The 21,557-nt window shown below is 37.4% G+C and overlaps 1 protein-coding gene across 2 annotated transcripts in view; it reads right to left on the bottom strand.

Moving 5' to 3' along the window:
- The window catches only part of itsn1 (intersectin 1 (SH3 domain protein)), a 100,213-nt gene that overhangs the window by 75,526 nt on the left and 3,130 nt on the right, over window positions 1–21,557 (bottom strand). For both annotated transcript variants that reach the window (XM_056456627.1, XM_056456628.1), the window contains exons 2-3: window positions 5,632–5,695; window positions 1,675–1,770 (exon numbers count right to left, since the gene is read on the bottom strand). In XM_056456627.1, the coding sequence (XP_056312602.1) occupies window positions 1,675–1,770; window positions 5,632–5,659 (124 nt within the window). In that variant the 5' untranslated portion in view covers window positions 5,660–5,695. The remainder of the gene's footprint in view (window positions 1–1,674; window positions 1,771–5,631; window positions 5,696–21,557) is intronic.

The raw sequence follows: 21,557 nt of genomic DNA, 5'->3' as shown, positions 1-21,557 counted from the left end.
AAATGAACATTTGATTTAATGTTAATTTATACAATTGAATTGAATTGAATTTAAAATTGAATTTATTTTGGTGTTTAGGTTTTTGGCTTTATTTCCTTTTTTTCAGTTTCAGCCAAGAATTTTCATTTCACTGCATCCCTAAACATAATATTTGGCTACCTAAAATGCAAAGACAGTACTTTCAAGCTGGCATTGCTTATTCACTGTTTCTGCCTGCATGTCCACGGTGGTGCGCAAGTGTACAATCATCCAAATGATGACGAAAGTATTACCGCAAACCATGACTTAAACTTATGCATTACATGTAATATGAAAAGATACAATATAATAAACTATAGACATTTTATCCCATATTGGCATCATGAGTTTTAGTTAGATAGTTTAATCATATTGCTTTTGTAAAATACACAAGCTCAAAAGACCCCAAAATATTGGCCTTCTGCTCTAATGTTTGTTGTACACATGTTGAGAGAAAGTCCACCTATTTTCCTGTTTACCATCAAGTCTCATAGTATGGCTTTTTTCATTCAACAGTACCTGTGTTTGGCATGGAGCGCTCATAAAAGAGTAAAATAGAAGTGGTCCCTATAGAATCAAGTAAATGCATTTATTACTAGATGGAAGCAGTTGCTAAAACTTTCATTACATGTTTACTGCCTGGGGATCTGAATTTGAACTCTAACACAGTTGCATTGTGCAAATGTTTACACAAGCGTTAGATGTTTGCTTTTCTGACTAAATGTAAACGAGCAAAGGTTTTACTGTAGGCCAGCAGTGAAGCCTGTTTCTTCTGAACATTACGCAGACTGCGTTTCATTAAGATTGATGAGAGTCTGCATGTTTACTAGGGATGCTGCAATATTCAACATAATATTGAACAGTTCGGTACACCCTTAACAGTTCAATTGATAGTTTTTAGTCATGTGACCGGTGCGGAGACCTGGCAGGCAAAAAAACAATGGGTTGTAATGGCAGCTACACTGGGATCTCCATAAAAACGCAGCACAAACCGGCCATATTTTTTGGATCACACATCAACAGAACAGAATTGAGATATGATCACCAACTGTAAATAGTGGGCACTTGCATGTCCATGTCAGAGCTCCAATTCTTACATCTAACGTTATTTTTTGGATATTTCCCAGTGATTTAATCATTAGTGATGTTGTTATAGCACGGATCTGCTTTTATATTTGGTGTCGATTTCTTTTACTTAGTTTAATATTTGCTGGTAGAAACTGTGACCCAAACTAAACCATGAGAAGTCTGTATTATTGCACACCTAATATAAACCAAGTAGAAATCCACACAGAAAACAGGAAGTGGTATAGTTTCAGTAAACAGTCATGATGAATCTCTATGGACTTTTTATTAGCATGGAGTATGCATTTAAAAAATAAAGCATGATGGGAAAAAGAAAGTTACTTCTGCTGTTCAGTTTTTACTTCATTTGCTCCACGTCTCTGTGATTGTGTATCCAACAGAGAGAGGAGATCCAAAAACAACCACCAACAACATATGACTGTCTGCACTGCTGGTGGCCATTTGCGAATGCACAGAACTCAAAATAATTTGTTCTTACATTTCTGAGAACTTCAAACTCCGGGTTTCAGCAAACATCAGCTCTGATGAAAGCTCATTTAGTCTCACAGCGAGAAAAGCAGCGGTGATTACCTGTGATGAAGCCAGCGGGTGTTGGGGTGAGACTGTGAAACTGCTGGTCATGTTTGGCTCTCTCGTCCACAGATATTACCCATGTATCCGACCCCCCTGTGTAGACAGACAAACATCAGCATGAAGCTTTAATGGATTTATTCAGCCATCATCAAATGGACAGAGCACAGCTAAAAACAAACAAACAAACTCTTATGATTTATGAGAGTATATGAATGAGTCTTATTGGCGAAAGACTAAAAGTAACAGTGTTTTATGTAGGGGTGCCAAAATTAATTGTTTCACCGTTGGTGCACCGCGATGCAGATGAAGACAATTCGATAACTGTTCAGTAATAGATCATAAGCGTTTATTACGTACTGACGTAATTTCTCTCCTATGCGCGATGTCGCAGTAGAATACTATGTAAATAAAACGCTACTACTACTTAAAAGGTAGATAGTTATGCACAATTCAACTGCTTGTGAGTTTGCTGAAAAGTCTTTAATTGACACTGAAGAAGGTACTGCACACGAGCCGCTATTTCACTACTAGGGAGAAATGCCGCATAAATCCATTTCTGCCTCTCTCTCACTTTGGACATTTGACCTGCTGGCGTGTTTGTGAGGTAACTTTTCCTCTCCTCTCAGCTGTTAAAGCGATACTTGTGGATCCAGACACGACCATGCCTGTGGTGCGAGTTTTCTCCACTGTGTCTATTATGGATTACCTGTGATAATCGCGAATTATGTGCACATAGACTGTAATCACGGCTGTTCTTCCCGTGTCACTCATCGGTGAAAAGCGCTTTCATTTCTAAAGCCAATCGCAGCCAATTCTGTTGAGCGGGTGAAGACAATGACCAATCATAGGGGTGTATAATAGGGAATAATATTTACATTAGTTTATTTGCTATAAATGCTCATGTTGTCCCCTGTGCATGTATTGGAGTTCTGTTTGAACATTCAAAAAGAGTGTTTTCTTCGAGCAGATCAAATTAAACGTACAGTTCATATCTGACTGCTTGTAATAAAGGACAAAATTGTATTACAAAAAATAAATATATATATTATATATATAATATTTTAATAAAAAATGATTCTTGTGTTGTGAAGAAAATATCTAATCAAGTATAGAAAGCATCGTCAATGCACCATGATGCACCAAGATCACACCTGTCAACCCTCCCATTTTTCCCGGGATTCTCCCGTATTTTACAGTTCTATCCCGCTATCATCCCGTAAAGGTATTTTCCCATATTTCTCCCGTATTTTACAGTTCTATCCCGCTATTATCCCGTAAAGGTATTTTCCTGTATTTTCATTCTTTCTCTGAAGGGTGCCAAATAAAAATTAATGAGCCAATCCTCCCTATACACAACCCATACCGCTGAAATGCCCATTGCAACAAACGCAACAAGTTTGGCTAAGCATCTTTCAAAAGTGCATAAACTGCAGAAAGACAAATGAAAAGCTTTCGACTGACTAGCTAAAGGGACAACATCCACATCGTTATGCTGCTAGCAGTCAATCACATAAGGTCTCTCTAAATTATTATAATATTAGTTTAATAAACACTCACATTCAGTTACATTGAAAAAAGTATTTTTTTCTGCAGCAGCCTAAATAAATCTTAAACATTAAAATGTTTTTACATTACTGTATTTACAAATATAGCCTATGAATAGCCTAATAATAAACTATGCTTGCTAGGAAATGTAAAAAAACTGCGCATCGATAGATCTGATCATCAGTGTTTGGACTCTCAGCAGTAAATATATTAAACCACACTGAACTGAAATAAACTGAACTGAACTTAAACACTGAAAACTGGACTGACACTGTTTCAATTTACTATAATCTTCTATGTGAAGCTGCTTTGACACAATCTACATTGTAAAAGCGCTATACAAATAAAGATGAATTGAACTGACTATTTTTACACCGTTAACTCATTTATGAGAGTGTGTTAATGAAAAATCTTAAACATTATCTAATTTAACTGCATTTTACAATTCAAAGAGGGTATTTTCTACTGCAGGGAGCACAATAAACCAAGAAATATCCTGACCAAATAACCAAACATTTAGATTTTTCTCCAGAAGAAAGAATAAAAACGGAGTCATTTTCCTTCAAACCATTGTACAATCTTCTACAGAAAAAAAAAATTGTTTTACAAATTTTTTATTATAAACGTAATAATAAAATAAAGTGTTGTTTTTCATAAACTCCGCCTTCACAGTTCAGTCTGCGGCTGCTCATTAACCCTTGATAAGTTCACTACACCGGTAGTCAGAGCGCCATGCACCGCGCTTGTCATAAATCACAAATAATCTGTGTTTTCAATCACAACAGACTTATTTTAGGTCTCAAATGCTGAAATACACATTAGTAGTAGCAGAACAACCTTTTACAGTTCATGAAATACACCACGATTGTCTGTGAAAAGAGTAATAATTATAAGCATGATCATAACATGCTTACTTCAAACATTATACACATTGTGTGCATAATTAAACATTTTGTGCTGTCCGTATCTGTACTTTTGCGGGATCTGTTCACACTGCAAATCTGATATTTCCACATTTATAAGAACGATGTGAACAGCCTTGCAAAAAAATCAGATCTGAGAATAATTCAGATTTGAGCACTAAGCCTGGCAGTGTGAGGGGTGCAGCCTTACACCCCTTTGATTGGTCACACGCTCAACAAAAAGGGCAGCGATTGGCTCTTGCACGATCCATGATATACAGCTGATCCATGATAGACACATTGGAGAAAACTCTGCAGGCACGCGCTCGTGTCTGTATCCAGAAGTATCGTTGTAAATCAGCCGAAAGGAGAGGAAAAGTCACGCCAGCAGGTCAAATGGGCCACAGTGAGAGAGAGGGAGAAATGGAGTTTACTTTCATTCTCCCAATCGCAGTGAAATAGGGGCCTCTGCTGTAAGTGTCAGTGAAAGACTGATCCAGCAAACACACACGTAGTGAAATTGAGCACAGTTTCTAAGTTTTTAAGTAGTTGGAGCGTTGTATATACTCGCACTCACCTCCCTCACCATAGTAACTACATGCGACATAGCCCAAATGAGATAAATGACATCAGTGCACAATAACCCGTTGTGATTATTACTGAACCGATACCGAATTGTTCGCGTCTGCATAGCGGTGGACCGAAGAAACAATTAATTTTGACACCCCATAATTAACTGCACGTGAAATACATTTTAATTAAAGAACATTTTTATGCTTTCATGCATTTAGAAAAATGCTGATAATTTACTAGAAAAAAATACAAAGTAGCTTAGTTCATAACATTTCAAACACAGTTAATAAAACAGGAGAGGCTTTATTTTTATCAAGACAGAGAGAAGAAAAAAAAAGCACTGCTGTTGAGCATGCAAAGCCAGCCAAAAGGTATCCTTCACATAACAAAAAGATGTACATTTTACATTAAGATACTATTATTACAGAATATTGTTTAAAAAAACCATAAGAGCCTATTTAATTAGAGTCTTCGCTTCACATTTTAAAGGTAAATGTTAAAATCAGTCAATTAAAAATTCCTTTATTATAATACAATAATAACAATATAATTATTACTCTCCTATAATTAATAATTGATTATTATAAATTGATCGACTGGTTGCTGCAGCTCTAGATAATCTAGATAATACATCTAAATTTTACGTAAGTCTTTTATATTTTATTTATTTTATCCCACTGTACACTACTCTAAAATCAAAAAAGAGAAACAGAAAGTGAAAAGCACACATGAAATCCTGTAAATGACTGACAGCCAAAGAGTGCTGTGAGGGCGTTTCTCTTCCATTCATTGATTCTTTCAGACATTCACTGACTCTCTTCAATTCATTCTCACTCAAACACACACACACACACAGCACTCCATGCACAGCCACCCACCCGACTTCACACAAACAGTAGAGCGCATCAGTCTGTCTGTCAAAGCATGAACTCACCTCCGAAGGGTGTGGGAAACTGAGCCATGGTTCAGTCCGTCAGCTGCCGTCCAGCCTCAAACTCCTGCAGAAAACAACACAAACAAACCTTGAGCTCTTTCACTCAAACATCCTCTGAGAAACAGCATAAAGAAACACAACTTGTTCATCAGCCTGAAACAAAATCACTCATTTGGCGACAAAGAGGAAAAGATTTTTGAGTGAAGCTCTTTTGACCTAGAGAAAACTTCCTGCACCCACCGAGTAAATTTCCACTATTTTCAGTATAGGTCAGCTACTTTTGTCTTTTTTGTTTTAGTTTTATCTGATTGTTAAGTGTGACATCACGGAAAGCGGCTTCTGGGTCCAAGCGCTCTATCAAACTATATGGGGAGACTCATCAAATGGCAATATATATCCATGCCTAATATCCGATGCCCAGAAAGTGATGAATTTTTTATAAATTGCTTAAATTTTGGTATTTGTAATGCAGCAAGTCCAGACATTGCAGTGTACACTATGATTTTATATTTATTCACTTTAATGTGTGATAGGACTAAAAAACGGCCATAAACAAATATTTTCTCAATTCAAACGAGTAGCAGCTTGGACCCAGAAATGGTATTTTATACGTCAGCGATACGTCAAGACTTAACAAGTGAATTTAACCTTTACCACTCATTCATGAGGGCATCAGTGTCAACACTTCCTATTTATTTTGAATGGGTGATGTCAAGTGTTGTCGAACTGAATTGTGGATCCGAACTGGCATTGCTCGCTGCAGAAGTTGGGAATTTCTCAACTTTTCAAGTGCCAACCGAAGCATCATCCAATCAGATCGCTTTATGCAAATACCCCATCTCAGACAGTAACCAATTGCGGATTAATTTACGACTTAACAAGTGGATTGTTTTAAAATGTTGACACATTGGCACAGAATAGAAGCTGCTTTTCTTTTCATTTTTTTTTTTATAGTAACGTAACGTAAAAAAATTTGCAAAATTTGGTTATGCACATTAGAAATTGATTTGACGGATCATTGATGGATGGATCATTGATATTTGCCAATGAGAGTAAGAAGTTGCCCTTATTTCCATGACAATACGAGAGTAACACAATGTCCTAATAACACATGATGCGATGCTGCAACATGCATTAAAAGGTATCTAATTGTGCTGCATGATTAATCGGAAAAAGATCACGATCTCGATTCGACCCTACACTAGGCTTGTGCCGGTATTCGGTAATGCGATAAATCACGGTAATGAATATGCACGATATTGTTATCGCGGGCACTTCAAAATACCGTGAAAAATAATGGATCCGAATTTATATTCTTAGAACGCGCCTTAGCTTATTTTCCATCAACCGCTTAAAGAAACACTGCGTATATGCTGTGCAGAACTGATGCGCACTCTGATGTAAACAATCCCCACATGTAGAAGCCCTGTGTGCGCGCCGCCGCTGCCACCGCTGCCACCGCACTATAATCCTCACACGCAGGGGCGAACTTGCCATCTGGCAGACCGGGCACTTTCCCGGTGGGCCGACGTATTTTTTGGGCCGGGCTGATCATCGTCTAATGATTTGATCGCCCCATAAAAGGCTTAGCAGCCTATCGTTTTATTCTGCCTTATTGATTGACGCTGCTGTGATCTGTGACTCTCTGAAAGTAGATGCTTTTTTTCCCGGACAGACAGACCGGGCCGGTCCATGTGACACTCTGCAGCCCATTGGCTATTTTCGGTATTGACATTGGGCTGGCCCAATCACAAACTCCTATTTTGGACTCCGTGTGAGCGTGCGTCGTCTGTGTGTGTTTGTCAAAATAGTCGAGAGTCAAAGAGAAGAAACGCAAGGGAGGCGGAGAGAAATCGCGGGAAATACACCGGCATTTCATTTAGCGATTCTGAAAAGTTCTCTGTTCATTCAGTACACGGCTAAAAACGCAAATCACGTGACCACACACTCTCTGCCCAGAGCTGCAGCCACTAGTTCAGCGGGTAAGCATAAACCCCAGGTGAGAGTATAGTGCAACAGCCTAAACTACTATGACAAAAATCCCCTCAAGTACTGATTATGACTTTATTCAGTGTTAAATGCTACTAATGCGAGTTTGAATGCCATTTTACGTGACATTTGTTGCCATACTGAAAACAGCAGCAGATTAGGGTTAGGCAATGTTGACCAATTTGGCATCGTATGATGTCTAATGTGAAACGTTGTGATGGATGATGGCATTGTCATCTTAAGTGGCGAAGAATTAATTATTTATGAATAATTAATTATTTCATAATGATTTGTAGCCTACTGTTTCAACTACTGTTTCAACTACCCGACCCGTATAGTCTTTGTTTTAGCCATAACCAAATCATAAATAAATAAGGATAAGTTACACACAAATTACCACCTGTCAATCACTCTGGCATGAATAGGCAGATAGATCTGTGTCGTTATAATGGCGTCGACAAACTTCGATAAAAAAGGTGCACAACCAACAGGAACCAACCAATAGTATCTGAGGTTTTCGCTTAAATGACTAAGTACAAGCATGAATGCGAAAGATTGAAGCAGTGTACTGACGCTGTGACACAATACCTGATAGATTCAAAAGACCGAGGAGTCATTAGATAGAGACAAGATTAATTAAATATCACATTTAACCATTATAGTGAGACGCGATCCAGCCGTACATCCTTCATAAACTGTCTGACGTGCACTGCTCTCTGGGGTTTTGTGCTCTAAGCATCCGCTGACTGCTGGAGCTCAGACGCACGCGTACGCTGCAGCACGTGTATGTGTGTTTGTGGTCACATGTTTTCAGGGGTATAGTGTGAAAGGAGGGCTTTTCAGAAATGCTAGATGAAATGCCAGTGTGGACGTGGATCGTTTTCGCTCTAAAATGCCATTTTAAATCTAAGACGTATAAGTGTAAACGAGGCCGTGTGTATTTTTCGTGAGCGGGTTGCTGCTGCGACGGGGGTGGGGAGGAGGATCGCGATGCCGGCTCAGCATCGTAATGTCTATCGGCCATCATCATACAGCAGAAAGTTCACCTCAGATCTTGAAAATAAACTAACTAGCAGACGGTGACTCTGTGCAAACCAACAACATCAGTCACTCAGTAGCCTAATAATGTTAAAGAGGTTTAATATGTATTAATTAAATTAAAAGCCTTTAATATTACTTTGGGAGTGCAGTGTCTGGTATTTAAATGTTTCTGTCATGTCACGTCAAGTTTGGTGCAGACAGCCAAATTACTTGTCACTGGAATCTTGTCACTTAACTTAGGACAGTGATAGGGGAAGTTTATTAGTATATAAGTTTATAAGAGAGCGAAATCAAATTTTCATTAAAATAAAGAGAAGCTTGAAATTTTCATGGTAACTTTCAAGTCAACATAAAACAAAAAAAATTAAATAAATAAATAAATAAATAAATAAAATCAACACTTTTTTCTAATTGAAGATGTAGATAATATTGGAGCAACTGACCCAAGTTTCAACTCTGTTTTCTATTGGAAAAGTCTGGCAAGACTGTTTGCTGTTTGAAATGCTGTTTGAAATCTTTTAGTCCAGTAAATTTTACGTTTATTTTTTAACCAAGTACCCATCAAACATTTACCTTCTTTTCCCGACTGTAAATAAACACAGCATTTAAATCACAGCATGGAAAACACAGCCACTACCATCATTTCAGTGCAGCTTCATGAGGAAGTAAACATGAGTTACTTCTTAAGAGAAAATTCTAGTGTTGCAGTTGTTCTGTACACTATGCATAAGCACATACCTATGCTGAGTTGTTGCAGTTCTCATTTTCAATTAAAACGAAAATAACCCAAAGGCTTCAGGCCCTGTCCACATAGACATGCATTTCGCTGTATGTGCAAAAATTTTGTAACATATTGCATTTCGTCCAGATGGATTCACTGTTTTAGGAGAGTGATTCTGCTATTTTTTTAAACTGCATCCTAGAGTGGATAATCGACACTCTTGCATTTTCATTTGAACAGCCATTCGAATGTTTTGTGAAATTATGATGTCCTCAGCCTATATCTCGACCATAGTTGACATTATGCAAAAGCAACATGACATACTTCATGCTTGTGTTCATGTTGTAGAAGTTACTGAGCTTAATAGTTTAACTAAAATGCATTCACTGAGTTTGTCTCGTATGCAGACTGAAAGATTTTTTTTATTTAAGTCTTCTTCTCTGTTTTTTGTGCATCTCTCTGAAAATATTACAGCCCCACATACTGGTTTGGATTATAAACGCCATTGTTTAGCCAGTTTCAGTATGTAATGTAGTATATACTGTAGTATGCAGATTTTTTTTGAGATGAGGTAAAAAAGAAATTGGAGCTCTGGGTTTCTGTGGATGTAGGTTCAGTCTGGGACTAGTTATCTCCCAGCTGTGTAAACGCACTGCGAGAATTCTCTCTCTATCTCACACACACACACACACACACACAAACACAAACACGTCTCCAGCAGAGACACCCAGGGGCACCTTGGCCAAAGTATTTTAATCAGTGCCAGACTGCTCTCTCCCTCTCTCTCTTTCTCTCTTTTCTCTCTCTCTGTCTCTCTCTCTCCCTCTCAAACTCTTCCTCCACCCTTTTCTTCATTTCTGTTGCTAAATAATGGAATTCATTGCTTTGTGCAAACTGAAGGGGTTTTACAAATAAAACACAAACAAGCATGCTAATCCAAGCACTGGGAAAACCCGTTGTAGTAATTCTAGAAAGCGTACAGTTTATAATCAGGACATTTAAAGTCATATTAAATCAAAACTGACAATTCTTATTTTTAATGAAATATTAATGCAGTCTTGGCCAAAGGTCCTGCCTTTACACTCAGGAACAGCGGCATCTTGATGCATAAGGACATGCATGCGAGAATGTTAGAAAATAAACTTCCTGATTGAGACTGAACAGACAAATGTAATCTTACTGCAACAACACATGCATCTTTCCTCTCTGTTATTAAACAAACAGCATCAGCACACATTCGTCAATATGCAACAGGAAGCTTTTGCTCCAGATTATTCTGAATATGCTCAGAACCATTCGCCAATGTTGTGCATTAATACTCCACTAATATGTGACAGGATTATTAAAGTGAAGTATTACATTTGTTTTGCCTTACTATATGTTTTGTTTGTTGAGTCAAGGTACCAAGGTTGTCAAAGGTATCAACAAGAAATAAAGAAATAAATAAAATTTTAACCTGTTTTTTATGTTTTTAAAATGTTTCATGTTTATCCTGAAGGTGAGTAAATTAAGAGAAAATGTTTTTTGTTGTCGTTCATGCTAACCCTTTAAATTAGACCTATTACGCTCCTTTTTACAAGATGTAAAATAAGTATCTGATGCTCCTAGAGTGTATGTGAAAATTCAGCTCAGAATACGCCACAAATATTGTTTTATAACTCTTTAAAACTGCCCCTTTTAGGCTTTGGCCCGAATTGTGTCATTTTTGGTGACTGTCGCTTTAAATTCAAATGAGATTGTGCTCTTTTTAAATATTGGGTGGAACTTCAAATGAATCAGCATAGTGGCCGAATCAAAAACAAGAATAACATAGTATGCTAATGAGGGAGAGATGGTCACTAATGGGTGGGGCTTTCTCATTCTGATGACACGTACAAAGGGAGAATGTCAATCAAAGTGTAAAAAATACAATGCAGTGCTTCCCACACATAGACTTTACTTGGGCGTGTTGCCCAGGTATATTATCGTCCGCTCAAGTATATTTAGTGACACATTTTTTATTTGATCTTATTATCATCCTTTTACACTTTTTTTGTATCCGCCCAATACAATCAAACAACCACGATTGATTAAGAAGTGGAAAACCTTCTCTTCTCTAATTTACCCATTCTGTAGCTACTGTGTGCGCGAGAGACAGTCTCACGTGTTCTGCAGAGACCCAAAAGGGGGTCGCACACCAGAAGCGCCGCTCAGTGAAGCGTCACGCCACACCAAGCATTTCCCACACCAGCTCCACCCAGCCACGACTCAGGACATGGTTCATATTTCTGCAGCGCCACTGAATAGTTTCATTTTAAATAACATGCGAATGCGCGCGTCTGGTATGCGATACTTTCAAATGTCATGTGCACGCTGTGTCGCGGCACTGACCGGCACATGCGGTGTGCGACCTGCTAAAGAGACGCACCTTTTTGGGACTTAATGCGTCTCAAAATCTCCTAAAATGTCTGGGATTTGTTTTTGCTTTCGCTTTCTAAAGCTGTTGTCAAATGCATGCACACAGGCGCGAGAGTGAGACAAACATAAAATAAATCATTCTTTATTAATCTAAACGACTCAGAAAAACTTTACTAAACCATCGGAGAGGACAAAATTAGATCTAAATTGGCTGCAAAATATTTGTATGCCATTAGAAATGGCTAATCAACTCATTTGTCTTATTGAAATTATCTACACGCTTTATTCTTGTAATTATGATAATTTTTAGATAATTTTTAGAGTCTGTTTTTATACCTTTTTTATTTTATTTCCCATTTGCTGTATATTTTATTAATTTGATGATGTTAATATATTGCATATTTTATACATCTAAAATGCTTCGGCAATACTGGACAACATGTCATAAAGCTTTAATGCAACCTGAACTTGAATGAGAGATAAAGTTAGAGAGAAGCAAATTTTACCTGTCAGTGGGTGCACATGGCTCCTGAATAGCATAAAATAAGAGAAATATTAGATCTTTTTTTGTTTTGTTTTTTTTCTTTAACCCATAGAAAAAAAGTGTATAACACTTTCTTAATTTACGTCAATTCAATTCATCTTTATTTGTATGGCGCTTTTACAATGAAGATTGTGTCAAAGCAGCTTCACATTGAAGATTATAGTAAATTGAAACTGTGTCAGTCCAGTTTTCAAGAGTTAAAGTTCAGTTTAGTTCAGTTCAGTGTGGTTTAATTTTCACTGTTAAAAGTCCAAACACTGAAGAGCAAATCCATCAATGCGCAGCTCTACAAGTCCCGAACCATGCAAGCCAGTAGAGACAGCGGCGAGGAACAAACTTCACCAATTGGCGAAAGTGAAGGAAAAAACCTCGAGAGAAACCAGGCTCAGTTGGGCACGACCATTTCTCCTCTGGCTCAAACGTCTTGTGCAGAGCTGCAGTCTAGGCGCCGGAGGCTGGAGAACGCTGGACGTCCATCGTGGAGAATAAATTCAAATGTTGTTAACAATCTAGTTATGTTTTGTTTGTCGCATATAATTAACTATTTATGTAATGTGGGTAAAAAAAAATATTTCAATCTAGCTACCACCTCAAGTATATTTCAAACCTGTGGGAAGCACTGTAATGAATGCATTTTGACCAATGGAAACTGGCTAAACTCACAGACTGTTGCCACACAACTGTTTTAAACCCCTTCTGAAAGTGACTTTTGTTTAATAGGTCCCCTTTAAATAAGTCATTTAAGAAAAGAAACGTATTACTAAAGGAGTGAGATGATACTGGAAGTAATTATCTTAATTATTTGAAAAAAAAAAAATACTGTGCTTTTCACAACGGAAAAGGAAATATGATGAAAAACAGATATGCGCTGACGTGGTTATCCAACTGCTGACAGATTTTAATGACTGTTCTTCTGAAGGGCTGGCAGAGAGCAGAGCAGAACCTGAAGCTGTGTGGAAATCATGATGTTTCACATTCACGTTGCATCATATCGCCCCGCCTACAGACTCTGCAAAAAAACACTGATCCGGATGCTTTATTTTCCCCTTCATGCATTTGACATTTAAATGTGAAGTTGTTTCATGCTGAACAACACCAGTCTTTGGTAATTAATTTGTACGCGGGTTGTATTTTAAGCAGTGTACAATTCTTATTTTACAGCGAACGCACCATTTACAGAAATCCATTATGTCTGAATACCACTGGCTCCAGGGTGTGTTTGTACTGTCTGAGGTTTAATCTGAAGCAATAGGGTATTTCTCAAGATGGAGGACTAAGCCCTCCACAGAGAGCTTGACTCAATACTGAAAACATCCAGTTCCCCTGATTAAACAGGACACTGGTGAGTCAAACCATCTCTCTCACTGGCAGAGCGCACTGTAAAACACTGCAGTGCTAGTGACACTGTCACACAGTAGAACCGGCCCTCGTCACAGCCCTGCTAATGACCGTATGTGTGTGTGTGTGTGTGTGTTGTCTTTGAGCATCTGACCTACTTTTTCCTGTCACCCTTTTTCTGATTCTAATGAAGCTTTAGCTCAGGACAATGCTCTCAAACACTGGCGTTTCTGAATGAAAGCCCAGGAAAAGGAAACACACTGGAAACACAAGCAAACCAGTGTTTTAGAAGACCTGCACGTCTCAGACGAATTTAGATTTTCTCTTATTCATGAGCAGTCTATCCCCCCCGCCATCGCTGATCCAGAACTGAGAGAGGGAGGGGCAAAGGGAGGTGATGTCATGTGCTACAATTGTGTCACTGGGTAAAGCAAATATGGAAAATATAGGATTTACAGCACGGGTCTCAAACTCCATTCCTGGAGAGCCGCAGCTCTGCACTGTTTTGCTCCAACCCTAATTAAACACACTAAGGTCAAACTAAGCAAGGTGTTCAAGACTACTAGAAACTATTATGCAGGTGTGAGTTGGAGATGGTTGGCGTTAAACTGTGGCCCTCCAGGAAATGAGTTTGGGACCATTGATTTACAGGGGTGTTTTGTATTTATCTGAATTTTACCTTAATGTACAAGTAGGGCTGCTCGATTTTGGGAAAAATCATAATCACGATTATTTTGGTCATAATTGTAATCACGATTATTCAAAACGATTACAAGTCTAAATTATTCGCCCTCCTGTGAATTTTTTAAAATAAATATTTCCCAAATGATGTTTAACAGAGCAAGGAATTTTAACAGTATTTCCTATAATATTTTTTCTTCTGGAGAAAGGCTTATTTGTTTTATTTCAGCTAGAATAAAAGCAGGTTTAAATATTTTGAATACTATTTTAAGGTCAATATTATTAGCCCCCTTAAACAATAAATATTTTTGATTGTCTGCAACAGAAACTACTGTTAAACAATGACTTGCCTAATTACCATAATTAAGCCTTTGGATCACACTTTAATCTGAATGCTTGTATTTTGAAAAATATCTAGTAAAATATTATTTACTGTCATCATATCAAAGATAAAAGAAATCAGTTATTAGAAATGAGTCATTAAAACTATTATGTTCGGAAAAGGGTTGAAAAAAATCTTCTTTCCATTAAACAGAAATTAGGGGGGAAAGGGTCGCTAATAATTCAGGAGGGCTAAGAAATTCTGACTTCAACTGCATTTATGCAGTTATTTTCCTCCCTGCAAAGTAAAGAGAAATAAAAACAACAGAATAAAAATATGAAACAAACTGTGCTTTAAGCATCTTCACTGTAAGAAAAACACTTTAGCTACAAAAGTCCTTCAGTCAAGAACAGTGAGGGATTTTCTCTTCTTGTCGTTTGATTAATAATGATAAAAACAGGCGGCAGCAGGAATATTGCGCACTATTGCGCAATATTGTCACTTTAATGGTTTCTCTTTCACATGTCTTTTCATTCTCAACTCATTTGTTTATTACACAAGTAAGGATTAATATAGATAATCTCTAAACACTGCGTTTTGACACCTATTTGACCATTAAAGCGCTCACGTTAACATGACTTTAGATGACACACAGAAGCATGCGGTCTCATTCGCGCTTTTAAATACATGAATCAATGAACGATGCGCATCCCGTGCTGCAAACGTTACATTACAGGTCATGCTTTTAGTCATTTTCATGTGAAGTTGAGCTTTGCAGAGCAACAAATGTGTACAACTGGAAACTGGTTTATGATGCAATAATCGTTTATCTTGATTAATGCTTTTTCATAATCCTTAGAATCCAAAATCAAAATCGAAACCGGATTTTCGATTAATTGCACAGCCCTATGTACATGTAGCTACGTACACTCATCCCCACCCACCCGCATGCACGCGCACACACACGCACACACACGCACACACCCAGCTGTGGATTCAGTAGTCAGGTGATGTGAGACCCTGGGGTCAAAGGGAGTGTGAATATTAATAATAGTGTCAACGTCACACTCACACTCCTATCTGCATTCCTTCCAAGAAGGCTTGGGGTCCTGTGTGAACAACTCAAGCCAAACAAACCCACACGTTTGCATTCCTCGCAGAAGCATAACAGTCTTTCCTGCTTTGACTCCACAACATGAGTAGATGGAAAAACAGCGCATTTAAACTTCGACACACTGCTCACATTCAATACAAAAGCAGACGTTTGAATCAAAAGATTGGCAGGATGAATGCCATATCTACTTTGTCAGCATCAATACCAGATACAGAACTAAAAAGGACCATTGCAGAGCCACTGGTTTACTTTCAGAGCATAAGAGGATAAGATAGAGTCAGTTTAGATGCTCTTAGTTCCACTGACAGCCTAAATACTTTCATTCACTAATCAATGAATCACAGTCTGCACCATACCTACATTTAAAGGGGTCATGTAGTGAGATTTAAATTTTCTCTTGAGCTTTTGATATATTGGAGGTCATCTTATTAAAACAATGTCCTGCAGGTGTCTGAGGTGAAAACGTCCTCATTTCTGAAATAAAAGCTGTCATTGACAGCAGGCTCTGACAACAGCAAATCCTGAAATGCCCATCTATGACATCACAGGTTTTCGCAGTCGCTACATAAGCTTTTCTGCAGAAGATACACACACACAATCAAAATTATGGAGAGGAGTGTAAAGTTTCCAACATTATCTATTAGCCTTTTAATCATTTTATTTGTTTATTATTTTAAAATAATTATTGTAAATTTGTGAATAAAATTTTTTATATCTTATCAACAAAGAGTTTACAAAACAATAATAAAAAAAAAACAGCTTTTCCCGTTTATTAGCATTTGGAATAAATTAAAGTCACAATCAATACTGATCTGACCCGTCTAAAATACCGTATCTTTTTAGGGGTTTAATTTTATATGTAAAATTAGCAGCCTAAACACATCTCAACGTTTCCTGACGCACGTCAGTAAGAAGAACAAAACAATTATTTTACGAAATAAATTCATTGAAAAGGTCAACATAAATGTTTCACTTAAACACACTAACAAAATTAAAAGAATAAAAATATAGGGCCGTGCGATTAATGGAAATCCTTTCGAAATCGCAATTTGAACATGCACGATATCTAAATCTAATCTTAAATCTAATTTATAAGACCTGCCAGTCACATATCGCGTCTAAAACTCACTTTTCAACTCACGTTGTGCTCGCACTCCTCTGTCGTTTGTCATTGCTAGGCAACCATCAACCGTTTTCTCAGAGGATGACAAACTAACAAACCATTGGACAAACTGGACAAAATTAAAAAGCTTTGGATAAAAATCTAATTATTTTCCTTTGTGAATATGTTTCAGATTCACATTGTAAAACGTCTGTGTATGTCAAAATCATGATTAAAATCTAAATGGCAACATTCAGAAAAATCCTCAACTCAAGAAAATCATAGGTTTCTTTTGCCCATATCACACAGCCCTAACAAATACTGTAGGCTGTTCAATGAGACAAGGCATAAGCTCTCTTTTCATTATTTTAGAGGTTTTGTTATTGTGATTCAACACAAAAATTAAAGAAAAAGTTTACAATACTGAATGATCTCTAACTCTTTACTTTATGTCCATCAGTTTGCACCACCCAGAAAATCTGCATGTCTCCAGAGCTGGCTTCAAAATCCGGTTAGAATAAAAGCATATCATTTATTGATTTTGAAGTTTTTGTAAGTAAAAACCACTCAAACTTCATAAGTGGACCTCAGACAATAAAATAAAATATTTTTAAAAAGCCAGTTCATGACCCCTTTAATGCAGTCCAGACTTGCGGAGGAATCCAGCTTTTACCATCACTGACAGCAAATCACCCTAACCAATATTTCATAACATCCTCAAGCACTTTCACATTGCTCATGATTCAGGGTCTGAACCAAAAATCTGACCTCGGATCATTTGTTCAGTTCCATCTTGAAGCATTTAGAGAATGCCGTAAACACAGAAGCAGAAGTGCTTTCTCTGCTGCTGATGTAGGCAGAACAGCTCAGCCGTAACACTGAGAACAGAGAGCAGATCTTCAATGTATATTACCGCTTCTGTCTGAGCAGAATCCGAGCCTGGCTCAGGCGATACTGAGAAATTCACCCATGAGACTAAAACAGCTTCCGGAAGAGGACCTGTACTGTTGTGCTGCTCTCCAATGATAAGACAAGGTTACAGTGCTCTGTGCAAGACACCACACACAAACACACAGGATTCATGGCTAATAACATGCTAAATAATACTGTTAACAACCAATGCAGCATTAAGGTTAATAATAGGTGGTATTCAGTGCAAAATATGCAGTATGACAACAAAAATATGAGAATTGTCAACAACTTTTTAAAAGGTAATAACAAGTGATTTTACATGCAACTCTGACAAACAGACCACCGAATAGTTGCTGCTATATCTTCAAGCAAAATACAAATATTAGACATGATGTACGAGGGAAGACTACATCATGTGACCATAGTTAGGATTCTCTAAGGATGTGTAGACATTATTCAGACAGTAATCACTTAGTTGAGTTGATCCCAAGTTATTAAGATACATGCTCTTTCGTAATGAATTTTGCATTTAAAAAAATCATAAGCCCTTCTCTGCACATGCATAAGCACAGGGGTACAATCACTTGCATCAGATCTTCCTTTGTGTGTGTGACAAGATGAATTCCTGGCACTTTTTTGACTTCTTTTAGAGTTCTCAACTGATGAAAATGCTGATAATCAACTGATAAAAATACAAACACGTTCAGCCACCATGCAACATTGTTTTGGATGTTTAGTAAGTTCTGTCAGAATATAAAGTTTTAAAGGTCTTTTTTTTTGGTTGTTTTGAATATTCAGGTCAAATATTAAAATGATTAAAGAAATATTAAATAAATAAAATACAGTAAAATTGTTGATATCAGTCAATATTGATTGATAATTATCACGAGAAATGTCAAATCTAGATTTCTTAGTTTAAAGTCAGCTTTTTTTGTTCATTTAAACTCCTAAGTAGCAGTAAATTGATTTTGTAGGTCTTGCTGAGTTTTAATGGGTGAGTTCAAATCATGAAACAGATTTTTTCACGATGCAGATGTACATTTGAGTTGAGTAAAACAATATCATCTGCAAAAACATGTATTAAACTGAATGAGAAACACTATCCTCAACACATTAGGTATAAATGCATACTAACAATTGGTACAGCAGTGCTGTTTAGCTTTGTTTAATTATCGCTTTATCACCCAGCCCTAGCGTGAACTCTAACTGAACCCCAATTTAATGTATAATTTTCTAAAATACAAGTGTGAACACTCTTAGGGGCCATCTATATGACATTTTCAGCCAAAAAGTGAAAAGGTTTTAAGCAATTTGCCTGTTTATTTACATGAAAACATTGTTTTAGGGACTAAAAAGAGCTTTCAGAAGATGCTCTGCTGTTGCCATGTCTGTGTAAACACCTGAAATGGACAAAAGTCTTTGAAAATGATGACATCATGCATGCATAGCACATGATTAGGGGAGTGTAGATTAAAGGCAAAGCAAACAAACCTGCAAAACAATGACGGAATATGGTGGTAGTGTTGTTGCTTAACTGTTTCCTAACTGTTCATCAGCAAAACATTGATTCACTTCACATTAAGTCTGAACAATATATCAACACATAATTGCATTTGCAATTTAGCAAAAGCTGCAATTGTCTTGCACATTATGTAAGTAAAGTACGGTAATGTGATCAGTGGTAAATTTCCTCTGAAGTCCGAATCGCACAGTAAAAAATAAAACAAATATGCCCTGAGGAAAATAAGGAAAAACGTAGGATAAGATATAGCTTCTAAGTTTTTCTTCTTATAATTTATCTGATAATAAAGTATGTAATGATGCAAAGCATTTGTCATTGCCTAGAATGCTATAATGAAATATGTTGCTTGCTTTTTTCTGTGTAAAAAGATATCTCATTTCACAGAAGGACTTAATTCAAACACTCAAATGAAGCTAATGAAGTTGAGCAAAAACATCATTAAATGTGGTATTTGCATGTGCTTTTGTTTAACATGAGCAACATTTACTTCAAAGGGTCATAGTTCACCGAGAAGCTACGAAAACAGCTATCAATAATCGCAAAATGATTATTTGCGATTTGACTATCGCATGTTGATATAGCATGTGATGTTTTGCATAGTTTGGCAGTAAAATATGGCTTTGTGTAGTAACAGTGTTCATCCACATTTTTACTACTAAAATTCCATGACTTTTCCATGATTTTTCCAAGACTTTCTATTAAATTTTCACGACCTAATGTTTCAAGCAATGTCTACATATGTGTGGTAAAATAAAAAACAATGCATGTTAAAATTTATTACAGCATATCGTAAAACGCGCAGCAATCTATTTAGTTTCGATTTATATTTATATCTATTTAAAACTGATTCCAAGAGTTCCCACTTAGATATGCTTGGCGTTTAAAGCAGGTTTGGCATGCTGTCCCGGGAGAGAACCCTGAGCTCGTAGATATTTGAGCCCAGGGCTCCCGCCCAGTCAATAAGCATATCAGGAGATCAAAGATCAGGTAGGTCTCGAGATCTCCCCCTTTAGAAAAGGGAGGAAAAGGAGGAGATGGGGTGGAAGGGGGGATTCTTTCAAACGAAGATAGAGCAGTAGAAAGAAAATGATCCATTTATAGTAATCTAGGATCACTCTGATTGGATTATTACTGATTACAGATGAACGGCCAGTCGTGCTCAATCATATCACGTGCTCCTCTCGAAATTAGTTTATGAAACTTCACTTAGATAATGCTTACACCACGCTAATAACGTGAAAGTATGTGATTGGCCAAGGACAAAAAAGAAGTAAAGACAACTAACCTTTATTTAAGTATACAGATATCTGTTTTCCATGACTTTTCCAAAACTTTGTGGGTTTTTCCAAAACTTTTACAGGCCTGGAAAACGCCATGTCAAAAATTTATGACTTTTCCAGGTTTTCCATGACCGTATGAACACTGTTTAAACGCTGCTCTAGCTGAACACAGGTGCCGGAGATTCACAGCGGATTACAGAGCTGGCTTTATAGAATATTGCACACGACAATCAAACGCGAATTATGGTTCAGCCCAACTTAACGTTAAAAACCAAAATCAGAGGCACATCTTATACGCACAACAAATTAAAAACGCCCAGCACGTTGTCACTTCCCTACAGGTTACTGTTTACTAACAAAGTGAACATGCCAAATACCGGCCTGACATATGTAATACACCATTTATGGTGGTTTTCGCAGATATTTGTAAACTAATTACAGACCATTTTGGAAACGTTGTTGAGTAGAAGTTTAACTATTCAAAACGCAACGGAAAGATTTTCCAGTTTTTGCTACATTGTTGTCATGTAAATGTAGCCTAAAAGATCGACATGTTCAGCAAAAAGTAGATGGGAATAACCGAAATGATTTAGGCCTACTGGGGCAGACCATTGGGGTGAGAGACTGAGGGTCCCTCTCTCTTCCTGTTAACCTAATTATCTAGACAAAAAAAGCTGCTTCTGAGCCAACGATCGTACAAAGAGAAACAGATTTCAAAGAGAGCAGCAAAAGGGCAGAGCGAATATCAGCAGTGAACAAAAAAAAAAAAAGAGAGAGACCAGCCACGCACACACATAGTTGGCCTATCATTCATCCTGCTGAGACCGAGCGGTGCACAGTGGATTGCGGATCTCTTTTATCTCGCACCCCAGACTAAATCTCTGCCGTACACCTGTGGGGGATGGGGAATAGAGAACGGAGAATCTTTGGATGGAGGAGAGGCAAGTGGCCAGATAAACTTGA

Source organism: Danio aesculapii, chromosome 1 (assembly GCF_903798145.1).
Source record: "Danio aesculapii chromosome 1, fDanAes4.1, whole genome shotgun sequence".
NCBI lineage: Eukaryota > Metazoa > Chordata > Actinopteri > Cypriniformes > Danionidae > Danio > Danio aesculapii.
The sequence above is the reverse complement of the archived record's forward strand: the minus strand, read 5'-3'. Positions and strand labels throughout refer to the sequence as shown.